The sequence below is a fragment of the Schistocerca serialis genome, chromosome 2 (genome assembly GCF_023864345.2).
Source record: "Schistocerca serialis cubense isolate TAMUIC-IGC-003099 chromosome 2, iqSchSeri2.2, whole genome shotgun sequence".
NCBI lineage: Eukaryota > Metazoa > Arthropoda > Insecta > Orthoptera > Acrididae > Schistocerca > Schistocerca serialis.
In genome coordinates this window covers 49,050,075-49,063,478 of record NC_064639.1, presented here as the reverse complement: position 1 = coordinate 49,063,478, position 13,404 = coordinate 49,050,075, and the positions used below count along the sequence as shown (strand labels likewise).

The following is a 13,404-nucleotide window of genomic DNA, read 5'->3' as shown; positions in this document are numbered from 1 at the left end:
TTTTTTCATTGAGCAAGATATCGAAGATATATGGGTTGAGAGTGGGAAATGGGCTGGAATAGGGCAGTTGTACTGGTGGCCAGATTATGGCATTACACAGCATTACATAGTCACAACCTTACTACGCCTTGTGTTCTAAGGTTTTCGGAGCACTGTGTGTGGTAGATGGTGGCACCTTCAAATTGTGGATGTGGAGCTTCATCTACTGCACTGATACAAGTAGGTCTGCTGGGTTGGGAGTTGGTGTGAGTAGCATAAACTCCACTGGGAGCATAAAGGATTCATTGTACGAGATTTCTGCAAGGGAAGCTCATAGGTTCTTCTTAAATTCCATATGGATGCTGAGGAGCACCCATGGAAATGCCTTCATCCACAGTCCACCATGGCACATGAGAGCAGTCTTCAGAGTATGGTGTCACCACTCTACAAGCTCATTACTCTGTGGGTGGTATGTGGTTGTATGATGGTGGGTAATGCCACAGATGTGGCAGAGTGCATCAAACAGAGAATTTTTACTGGGCCCTTAGTAATGGAGGTAATTATTTCCTTGCAGTCAAAGTGAGACATCCATGCACTAATGAAAGCTCAAGTGGTGGACTCCACTGTTATGTCCTTAAGAGGCATGATCCATCCCAGTATGAGACCCAGTCAGTTATTGCAGATAGTATTTTTAGCCTTCTGATTGTGGTAGGGTGTTGATGAGGTCATGGTGTGCATGCCGAAATCGTGCACATCATATATCAGAGTAACTGAGAGGAAGCTGCATATGGAAACAGACCTTTCTGTATTGGCATGCCAGACAAGCCTGTGACTAAGTACGGCAGTCATATTTTATGTTAGGTCAAATGAATTATTCAGTTACAAACGAACCCCAGGTTGTGAAGCTGGTCAAAGATCAGTTGGTGTAAGTGGACATGAGGATGAGAGTTCAGCTGCTGTTCTGTAAGACATTGCAGAGGATGTGGCCACATGTACCAGGAATCACTCACTGTTCAATGCAAAGAATGGAGGTATCAAATTTTTCCACAGAGCTACAACATCAATGCTTACATCTCTCTTTGAAAGCCATTAATTGATTGAGATAAGTTTGAAATCTTTTCAAATGATGAAAATTGCAACAGCTGTTTCAAAATGATTTAGTAATCACAGCTAATATTATGACATTATAATCACATCTTCTGAAACAAACTGTTGTCCTAAAGAAGTAACAAAAATTGTAATTACAATTATCTTAAAACAGCAACTACTGAATTAATATAATGTCAGTTAACAAGTGAGGTATATGGATCTTTCAAATAATAATATCTTCAAAATCTCTGTAAGGTTAAACAATGGAAGTTCCCTGCCTTCCTTAACTGCCAAGTGATTTGAAAGTTTGAAATCATTCTTCTTATACGTACATTCTCCAAACGATTTGTGAGGATCCTTACACTGTCATGTTGATAATCTCTATAGATTTGTTTGTATTGTTAAGGAAAAATATATAAAATAAATCAAGAAAAATAATCAGTCTTAGAAAATGTAAAATAGTATCAATAAAAATTATCTACATACCTGGTGGAAGCAGGAAAAAAATCTATAAAAGATATGGAAATGCAAAAGTTTTCATGGGCAGTGGCTCCTTATAGCCAAAAGAGTTGAAGGGAAAGGAAGAGGAATGAAAGAAACGATTGGCAACATTTAGGAAATGGAGAGGATTACAGAAAAGTACACACAGTCCCAAGTCAGAGAAGACTTACTGGAAGGATTGGGAGGGAAAGAATGGTTGTTATTGCCTGCACCAGACAAGATATGAAAACCTGAAAACTTAAAGGTGGAAGAAAGGGTCATAAGCAAGACACAGATTACTGGAGGGGAAAAAACAGTGTGCAATAGTCAATAAGAGAGTAATGCTAAGAGCATTATATGTGGTAGACAGGCAAGGGTGGTGAGAAAATTAGGCAGGTTGTAAAATAAACAAAAGATATAGAAAAATAAAGGGGAGTGAAGAAAACGAATATTTACTGAAAGAAATGCTGAGACCATAGAAATTAACATAAATTTTTGCCATATGAGTAGTGAGAACCAAACACATGTTGTAATGCCAGGTGGGTTGTGAGAACCAAGCACATGTTATAATGCCAATTCCCACTGTGGAGTTAAAAGAAACTGCTTTCAGGGGAGAGAAACCAAATAGCATGTGTGGTAAAACAGGTATCAAGGCCATGATTGTAATGTTGTAAAGTGTGCTCTGCAACAGGATTTTGTGTACCAGTATACAACCTCTGTCTGTACCCATTCATCCTAACTGATAACTTGATGGGAGGTCGTTCTAGTGTAGAAGGCCAAACAGTGTTTACATAACAACTGGTACACAACATGTCATTCCATAGGTGACTCTGGCTTTGATAGTATATGTTTTGCCAGTTACAGGCCTGGTATAGTTGATGGTAGGAAGGTGCATCAGCAAGTCTTATGATGGCCACAGGGGTAGGAGCCAGTCAGCCCAGTTCGGAAAGACTTCCCAGGTCATCACATCTAATTCTGGTACTGCTGTAATGATTTCATTTCTTGTCAGTTAGTACTATCCTGATCTTGAATGTATTAATCAGCTGCTTCGACAAGGCTGTGACTTCCTAAAATAATGTCCTGAAATGAGGTCCATTCTGTCGACATTTTGCCCGACCTAGAGTAGTTTGCACAATGGTTTTACGGTAATCTTTGCCTTGCTTATTGCCCTAAATTCCACCTTGGAGTTCTCAAGTATTCAAATCTTCTCCAGTGTAGCCACCAACAATCAGACTTTCCTTCTTAACCTGTCCAGTAAGTCTTCCATGACACAGGGTTCTGGGCAACTTTTCCGTAATTCCCCTCATTTCGTAAACCTTGCCAGTCTTTTCCTTCTGTCTTCTTTTCCCTTCAAGCCTCCAGTCAATATGTAAAATAAATTATGAAAAAGTGGCAGTGTTTTAGTGTTAGTACTGACCATCTTTGCCAAATATGTTACAGTACCCAGTGAACCTGCAGACATAAAGGCTCTTATCATGGATTCAAGAACAGTTTTAGTCTCTTGGAGACCTCCACAATACCCAAATGGCAGAATACAGAAGTACAAAGTATATGTGAGATCACTGGATGGAATAGGTTTGGTTAGTATGGTCACCTGGATTTCACTAGAATATAAACATTTTTGTTGAAATAGCTTATACTGTGAAGACAAAAAATTATCTACCAGGCCTGCTCACATCATTAACATGATGAAGTCAGTTTTGTAGCTATCTGAGTGATGGTCAGAACTTTTCAGATCTAAATTCTGTATCTCTGTTGCAGCTACATTTGCAATTGCATTGTTGTTTAATGCAAAATTATTTTCAGTATTAATTCTTACATTAGAAAACACTATATGCTGACAGAAGAATGTCTTAATGTAACAGAATCAATGTGCTATAGCTGTTGTTCTCTTTATATTTTCATCTCTGAATCCTCTCTCTGCTTCCTTACAGATTACACTGATCAGCAAGGACATCAAGATCACCAACCTAATGGCTAGTATGTCCACCTTTAGCACAAAAAACAATGGTGACACATCGTGGCATGGAAGCAGTGGTACCTTGGTACATCACTGGAAGGAGTTGGCACCTCATCTTCGCACACAAGTCACCTAATTCCCGTAAATTCTGGGAAGCGGGCCAATGAGCTCTAACATCACATTCAATCACGTCCCAGATGTGTTCGATCTGGTTCACATATGGCCTGTTGTGGTGATGGCACATCAGTTGAAACTCACCACTGTGTTCCTTGAACCGCTCCATCACACACCTGGCCTTGTGACATGGTGCATTTTCTTCAAAAATCCCGATGCTGTCGGGAAACGTGATCATCATGAAAGGGTGTGCATGGTCTGCAACCAGTGTATGATACTCCTTGGGCATCGTGGTGCCTCGCATGAGTTCAATTGGACCCACGGAACCCCACATGAATGGTCCCCAGAGCATAATGAAGCTGCCACCAGCTTCCCTCTGTCCTGCAGTACACGTGTCAAGGAGCTGCTCCCCGGGAATACAATGGATTCGTGCCCTCCCGTTGGCACGATGAAGATGGTATTGCGATTCATCAGACCAAGTAACTCTCTGCCACAGTGCCATCATCCAGTGCTAATAGAAAGTATCGGGACTCTTCAGACCGTGCAACAATCTGCCGCTGCACTATTGTCCGGCGTCATTGGTCGTGTGCCCCTTTTAGTCACAGTTGCCATGGCCGATCATTAGAAGTGTTCAGTGCACTGTGTGTTCAGACACACTTTTACTCTGCCTAGCATTAAAGTTTGTGTTAGTTCCACCACAGTTTGCCACCTGTCCTGTTTTACCAGTCTGACCAACCTACAATGTTGGACATCTATAACGATGGGTGGTCTCACAACCCCATGACGTCTGGACGTGGTTTCACATTGGCTTCGCCATGTGTTGAAGACACTCACCACAGCACTCCTTGAACACCCAACAAAAGTTTTGCAGTTTCTGAAATGCTTGTGCTTAGCCTGTGGGCAATCACAAATTGCCCTTGGTAAAACTCAGATAGATCACATGCTTTCCCCACTCTACACACAGACAGCACAACTACATGGATTGTGCTAGCACTAATTCCTCACCATGTGACACTGTTATCGCCTGGATGAGTTTATATCAATAGTAGATCGATGGTCGTAATGTTCTTGCTAATCAGTGTACATTCTGGAACAACTTTTCCAACAAACAGAAATTTTGCATTACCATTTAACATTTGTAACATGGTCAAAGAATCAGTTTATGTTTTACAAGGGTCAGTCAGGAAATAATGCCTCCAACTTTTTAAGTTTTATTCTAAAAGAAAAGTAAAAGCCATATACATAGGACAACAGCTACAACATTCCGGATTCATTTGCCACTTTTGAATATAATCACCATCTTTGTTGACTTTTTTTCCAGCTTGAAACAAATGGGGTGAAAATCATGGCAATAGTTCATGACCTTAAAGGTCAGTCATATTCTTTATCAAAACTTGCAACATCCCCATTATTCTAAGTAGCTTATGCCCACTTATTCCTTGTTGCATGAAAGGAATGTAGTAAATGAGCATGAAACTGAAATGTCCTCCATTCATTGAATCTGCAATCACAACAACAAATATCAGCTGATTCTTCTTGAAATGTCAAGTCCAAAGCAACATCTTAATAACAGATATTTCCTTCTTATCATTTACATCCTTTGACTTTAAGGTCACTAACTATAAAGCACTAATTGAAATAAATTCAAACATAATGAAAAACAAGAAAAGAGAGAGAAAAAGCTCTGTAGCATTTAGAAACAATCATTGTAATTTTAACTTGAAGATATTGTAGGAGCCATAGAAACCTTAAGCCAGAAAAATTGGGACAGGATTTGAACAGTTATACCCATTATTGCAAATGTATTATTGTGCGCATCGCTCATTACAAAGCATTTTAATTATGTTTACAGCATCAATGGGAACCTTAATTCCTCTCCTTTATACACAGTTCTCTGAATATCATAGGTCTTATGAGTATGATATCTATTTTTATTGATTAATATGTAATCTTACACTCTAGGACAAGGACAACTTTGAAATCCCTGCAGAACAGACATTTTACACCATCTCTCATTTGGAGCTGCACCATCGTTATGAATTCTGGGTGTCAGCATTTACAGCAGTAGGAGAAGGTGCTGGATCCAGACATATTGTGCAGGCTCCAGCAAGTCATGTACCTGCACGAATAGCATCTTTCACACAACAGGTGATAGCTGTACTTCATGAAGACTTGCACCTCTCTTGCCACTCTGTTGGAGAACCTGCACCACTTCGCCTCTGGAGAAAGAAGTAAGTATTTGTTTTTGTAAGTAATATATCTTTCATTATATTTGCAATAATGGCTGTCTGCATAACTTTATCCAAGGGAGAGCAAGATTCTAAAATTGCCAGTTTACGTATAACTGATTTGGTGAGTTTCGTACATGTCATGCCTCATAAACTAAATTTAAATGATGTACATAATACTCACTTAATCTCAAATGTTTGTCAGTTATTCATTCAGTGAAATGCCTATTTTACATTTTCATGTGGTCCAGACTTCAAAAATGCAAAATTGAGGAAACATTAAAACCCCAAAAATATGAGCAAAACCATGTAATTGGCATATATGATTAAAAATTGTAATCCTCTTAAATATACACTAAAATGTTTATGCAGTAATTTGTGGTAATGAATTTCAACAGTTCTTAAAAAAATCACAGATGTGTAACAGCAAGTAAAAACACATGAAAAAATTGAAATTGGTACCTGGGTACAAAGTAATTGAGCTTTTCTCAATATGCTGCAACCATAAGCTATACGTTAAAACACATGTGGTGAATTAAACTGAAAACTGTGAAGTACAGAATCTAAAGATGCATTACACTGAGCTTGAAACATGTTTTCAAAACACACAACCATGCGAATACGTTCAACGCAGGCTGTCTCCCAGTTTCTGTGGTTTGTGACTGAGTGAAAGCTGTTTGAGTTGCGGGCAATGGGCAGTTGCAACTAGTTTTGACTGATTGAAGGAAATTATTCTGACTAGCTCCAAAGCCTCAAATAATCCTGCTCCAAAGAGATCAGTGCATGCATGCGCAGACCGTTTTGTGTTCAGGCTTGTAGCATTCTTATTGAAGAAAATAAGCCCTAGGTTCCTTTTATAGAAACTGTATATCTCAAACTTGTGAAAATTTGATACATCCAAGTGTAATTTTATTTCCTTGAGGGACTTTTTGGAGAAATGTGTTACATATACAGGGTGATAGTTATTAAAATTAAACTTTCAAAACACTGTAGGAATAACACCACTGGTCAGAATGACATCAAATTGCAACGTAATAGCATCGGAGAAGGGGAAAACGTATGGCAGCAGAAAAAAAAATAGTGTGAAAATTGATCAGTAGATGGTGATGTATTTGTCAGAATACATAAATTAAAACAATTGTGATGCGTACAACCCATTGAAGTTGGTATAAAACATGCTGGGTACATGGCTTTTCCTTGTTTCACATCTGTGACATTCGCCTTGACTGTCTCAATGCAGGATCACACTCTGCTTGTAAAGCTGTATTACAGGAATTATGACTGTGCACACATCACTCTGCAGATGTTCTGGACACTGACGGGTTCAAAAAAGAGTTGGTCTGATGACTGCCGTGAGTCCGGAGAAAATGATTTGGAAATTCGAAAAGACTGCTTCTTTTGGTGTACCTGGTAGAGGGAGGAAACGAATTGATTTGACATCAGTGGAAGCGGTGGCCACAGCAATGCAGGAGGAGACGAGTGGTGGTGTGCAAATGTGTAGTGCATGGAGAATTGCCCGAACATTGGACACAAATGTGAGCATTGTGTGTAAAAACCTATGAAACATCCTTCTTTGCTATCCATTCAAAATTACCAATGTGCAGGAGTTGCTTCCTGTTGAACTGCCAGCAAGATAGAACTTTTCCTTAGAATTTCTTGCTTTCATGGAAATGGAAGATTTTGTGGACAGACTAAGCCCATTCCATCTGACAGGATATGCCAATACACAGAATTTTCGAATCTGGGCAACGGGAAATCCGTGCACAAATCAACCAGTACCACTTCATCCTGAAAAGGTTACTGTGTGGTGCGGGTTTACAGCTTCATTTATCATAGGGCCATATTTTTTGGAAAAGACAGGTTCTTATGGTTCTGTTACCTGTACAGTAACTGGTAAGTGCTATGATTGTCTTTCAAGCAACCACGGCATTCTAGGTCTCCAACAGTGTGGATGTGTGAATGAGATCATTTTTATGTAAGATGGCGCACCTCTGCACATTGCACATCCAGTTAAGCAGCTGCTGAAGTGCCATTTTGGAAATGGTGGAATTATCAGCCGCCATTTCTCTACAGCCTGGCAGTCCCGTTCACCTGCTCTTAATCCGTGTGACTTTTGGCTGTGGGGCTATCTGAAAGACATTGTGTGCAGTGTTCTGATTGTAAACTTAGCTGCTTTGAAGGCATGCATTGCGCAACACAATCTGAATGTGACTCTGGAAACACTTTGATGAGTTGTGGAACATGCTGCTTCTCGATTTCAGCTTGTTGCAAAAAACAGTGAACAGCATACTGAACTTGTTTTGCTCCAGTCACATGGAAATTAATAATCCAATTTGATTTTGGTTTATGCTTTTTATGCAGTTTTTGGCCTCAGGACAGTTAAAATCTGATTTTTCCCATCCGATATGATATGACCTTACCGTGGCGGATGGGCTTACATAACTAAAAGTATCACACCTATACACCCATGTTGTTTAACATCAAATGTACACCTTAGGCATTGTTGTATGATTCATTTGTTGTTTGTAGTTTTTAAATTATGATGCTTACAGCTCCATCTATTGGTACATTTTGTAACTATTTATTTTTCTTCTGCCATACGTTTTCCCCTTTCTCCAATAATATTTTGTTGCAATTTGGCATCATTCTGAACAGTGGTGTTATTTCTACAGCAGTTTCAAAGTTTAACTTCAATTATAATCACCCTGTATATGTGTGGTATGAAAAGTAAAAGGATCTCACTATCCTCGGTTCTACATCTACATCTACACTGATACTCCGCAATCCACCATATGCTACTTGGCAGAGGGTACCCTGTACTACTACTAATCATTTCCTTTCCTGTTCCCCTGTAAAAGTCACATTTATAATTAATAAATTTTCTCTCTTCTGTGCAAGGATCTGACGACAAGAGCTGATACTTGGGGGTCATGTGCTATACTCATTGATAAAAATTATGCTTGCACATTAAGTTGGCACACTTTAGAGGGGGGATGGCATAGGTAGAAATAAGCATGCTCTGCTATTACACATATATTAGTGAAATTAAGCTGCATACCAGATTCTTAACCAGTGAACCCATTGCAGCACTCCCTACCAACAATAATTTTTCTTCAAATTAGGTAAACTTAGGTAATTTACAGCATTTATTACATTGTTGTTTATCAAAATTGGTACTAATTATCTGCAATGTGTTGCCAATCAGCAACAAAATTTATGTTACCAAAATCAATGAAATAAGCTGATCAAATTTTTTCATCATATGCATATAATCAAGACATGTAAAAGAAAACAAGATGTTGCAAAAGAATGTGGTGTCAAGAACAATTAAGAATGTCTTCAGTTTTAATATTTTGTATAACTGGTTCTCCAAGAAGTGCCAACCACAAGTGGGAAGCAGGAACATTTGACGGAATTTTGTTCATCTTGATCAATGTTTTTGGAAAGCATGCAACTGCCCTTCATTCTTTAAATATGGTATTGGAACACTGTATTACTTATATATTTTTTTGTGTTTTGCATGACATGTTTTGAGAATTTTTCATCATCATGATCAAATATTTACATTTGTATCTTTGTTTTGTGCTGCTTTTCTTGCACTGCAGCTGTCTTTTTGTGGTTATAGGATGCTGTGCTATCTCCATTATGCAGAAAACCAGACATATGCTAATCATTCATACTGTTCGTGAAATTTTAGTGTGTTTGTGCATGTGTTTATCTCTGTAATGTAGAAGGCACAGTACTGTACCATAACCTCAAAAAGATGACACCATACAGTGCAAGAAAGGCACAACACACATGCAAATAGCACATAAAATACTTACATAAATATTTTAACTTGCCAATGAGAATAAATTCTCAAAACATGTAGTGCTAAGCACGAAAAAAATACACTGTTTCATTATATAAATCAGAAACATTTGAACAACACAAAGAGAACAGAGGTCTCAGCTAGCACTACAGATAGATATTTTCTTTATAGGGACCTTGATTAGAGGTTTCTCCCAATTATCTACTTGTCTTTTGTCAAAACAGCATCTCCGTAGGTGTAAAGCCAGTTGAGCTATATGGGAGATCGTTAGCAACTTGCCAGAATGGGGAACGTATTTGATCCACCTTTTGTGTTTGTGAGGGGTGTAAGTTCAGATAAATCTGTTAAATTCTTTAAATATTCCCCAAGGGACTTGCTTGTAGGGAAAACATGGATACAAGTATATGTTTAATGTTATGAGTGTTCATGAATTCTTTCCAACGGTTGCCTGTAAAATACAGTGTGTTCTCCATCAACAGTATTTCCGGCTTTCCTACTCAGGGTAGATAATCCATGATGAATCTGATGATGGTGCTCGCCATCACTGACCACAGAGTGTACAATTTGACAGGCTGTCATATAGTGCTACAACATATCTTACACCTCCTTTCCCTTGTGGATACGGTCCATCTGCATCCAAGGGTCTTTTAGGTAGTGTCAGGTGTAGTTCAATTAGTTTTGACTTATTTGTAAGCTTAGCCTTCTGACACACAACATATTTCTGTATTACGTGCAGAACATTTCATCTTAAATTTGGATAGTAACAATAAGTGCTTATCTTACTAAGGCACTTGGAGATACCACAGTGACTCCAAACATAGTGAGTGTGTAACATGACGTCATTAATGTGATCTTCTGGTAAACAGACACACCACTCTCTCTGTGCTGGGTGGCGCTGGTGAAAAAATAAATCTTAGTAAATCTTAATTTTTTTTAAAACCTGTCATCATTGTTCTGCACCAGTTTTAGCCTTATCTTTCGCCATCTGGGATCCTTCTGCTGTATTTGCACCATGATTTTAGACATCCTAGCATAGTATGGCTGTTGTGTTTTATCTTTCATAACAAAACTCTAATGTCTGAATTGTTCTCCATGAATTCCAACCACAAGCAAAATGCTTTGTAAAGGGAAGCTATTAATTTGAATAGGATACCATGCCTGCAATTTTACACCTTTACACTTACCACCTATAGCTGTTTGTATTTTACAGTTTTGGACTGGAAGCACCGGTTTGTGTCATAATTTCTGTAATTTGTCGAACAGACTCTGTGAAATTATATTCGTGGTAGCTCCGGGCCACATCCATGTTGGCGACATCTTGTGCCTGGCTATCAGGCAATGGACTGGAAACAGTGTGCCTAAGTTGTGTACTCATCTCTCGAGAATTTTACAAAATGGCTAAATAGACAAATACTTTTGAAAATGAAATATTCCATTTGTAATAGTGAAGATACCACTGAAAACCTATTCAGTGGTGCCTCACCAACACATATCAAAATATATTGTTGGCATAGTTCAATTGTATACACACAACTCCATAAAATTAATGTTCTGTTCAAATGTCTACGTATTTTACGAGAATGCTTCAATTTGGGAATTGATTTAAGGAAGGTACTATGATCACTATTGGCAGAAACATTACTAAGCGCAGCCATGCACACAACATGATCATGAATTTTCCTATCTTTCATTGGCTTTTACACTCCTTCCAGAATTAATTCACCAATTGATTATGTTGAATCATTTGCACATAGTGTGATTTCCATCCTCGTTATGATAATATAGTAATTCCATTCATGAATGGAACAGAGAAAGATAACAATTAGTATAACAGAAAATTTACAAAATCACATAATTATTTTAAATTACTACAAACTTGCTACTCTCTCCCAATAGTGGCGCCCTAGTATAGGGCACCAGATATAGTGGTTGGGGAAGAGAGATTCAGAGCTGAAGTAATTATCATTTAGCCACACCAGACTTTGTATGCTCAGAAACATGCACAGGTGTGGATGTGTGCATGTTAAGAAACATTGTGGCAATTCTGGAACATTAATTCAATGTTAATTCCCTTGAGTTTTGGTGTACAGCTTAATATTCAACCTGTCTCCTCGATGTTGTACAACATTGCCAGCATGGCTGTGGCAGCTGGGCTCTCTTTGTTTTGACTTTTTCTCTGAGAAAGTCCATTTAAAAATGCAAGTCCTCATCACATTGGAAGGTGGAGGTTAGGACATAGCTCAGTAGGAAAATGAAAACTTGCAACTTCCACATATAATAACTTTTAAGTAATACAATACTGGGAAAATGCAATTTCATATGTCTTAATCACCCCTGCTCAAAAGACCAACAGACATTGAGATTGGTTGAGGGAAAAAAATGAGGTACATGAAATAACTGATGATAGTTTAGCCTTCAATTTTCTGTTAGCTTACTCAGATAATAATACCTCCCCATCATATCTTTGTCACACAGGGATGGGGTGAATATTTATTTATATGTGCAGGCCATCTTAATAAACTACACAGTACACCATCTGAACTTCGAGCTCATTGCTTTCTGTAGTGAAAACAGCAGGTTTTGTGAAACCATGTTTACCCGCACAAGTTTTCCTTCGCAGGATGTATTTATTTACACAAATGAATATAAAATAAAGTTAAGCCTGCTGTGATTTCAGTGTTTCTCTGTCTGAACATCAGTTATATTTGTAACAATCCGTCTGCCATTACAGTGCATTAAACACCATTGAGTACTGCAACAAAGACAAACAAGTCATTGTACAACTATTCACTGATCACATCCCATTAACAGTGATGCAGCACATAGCAAATAGAGTAGCCTATATTGGCTGCAGTCAATAGAGGCATGATATGTTACAGATTCCATGGACAGGCTTCGTGCAGAGCAGCTGTAAGTAAAATTAGTGCATGGTAGTGAAGGGCATATATGGTATAACCATATACATTAAACCTAAATGGATTCTGTGGGCAATCCACTTGGTGTACACCAATCACATCAGCTGTACTTTGGAATAAGCCGCCAAGTAAGCTTTTGTTTATTACTCCATAAGCTAGAAGCCACTGCATTAATGTGACATTACCTTGCTATACAGTTATTGGATGCAGGTGGAAATCAAGCATTCAAGAAGTAACAAATATCTGAGATGTTGTAATCCAGCAGTTTTCACCATATTTCAAATTTTTCAGTTTATTCCACTATGTAGGCTTTAAATTTTTGCTCTTTTTGAGGTGAGCATAAAATGAAAAAACACTCAAAGAACAGCATGCTTTTAGGTATAATTTTTGGCAGTAGTATGCTGGAAATGCCTCAATTATCTCGTACATCATTCGCAGAAGTGATAGTGTTTTCAGTTATACACTCTACAGCATCACTAGTGGCAAAAATCACTTTTTTCCTAATAGATTTATTAGATGATGTAAAGTTTTGAAATTTCTTTCTTGTGTGTTTATGGATTTGCAATTTGGTATGTCAGTTGATTTTATGAGTGTTCATAAAATTGTTACCTATGAGGAGAAGAGTTTATACTTTATAATCCAGTGCTGTAGGACTTTCAAATGTTTTCTAGGCTGAGGTCTGTAAACTTATCATGTGTGTTAGTGTGGTGAGGTGGCTGTATTGGCTGCTGGGTGATGTAACAAATTGCCAGCTAATAAGAACTCACTAGCCAGAAATGACCAATGTTTCCTTGATCCTGACCAAGTGGATTCTTCGAGTCTCAGTGT

General features: G+C 38.3%; 1 protein-coding gene across 1 annotated transcript in view; it reads left to right on the top strand.

Annotated features, from left to right (window-relative positions):
- The window catches only part of LOC126455442 (Down syndrome cell adhesion molecule-like protein Dscam2), a 259,474-nt gene that overhangs the window by 125,708 nt on the left and 120,362 nt on the right, over positions 1–13,404 (top strand). The window contains exons 9-10 of the mRNA XM_050091192.1: positions 2,989–3,128; positions 5,585–5,853. Of these exons, the coding sequence (XP_049947149.1) occupies positions 2,989–3,128; positions 5,585–5,853 (409 nt within the window). The remainder of the gene's footprint in view (positions 1–2,988; positions 3,129–5,584; positions 5,854–13,404) is intronic.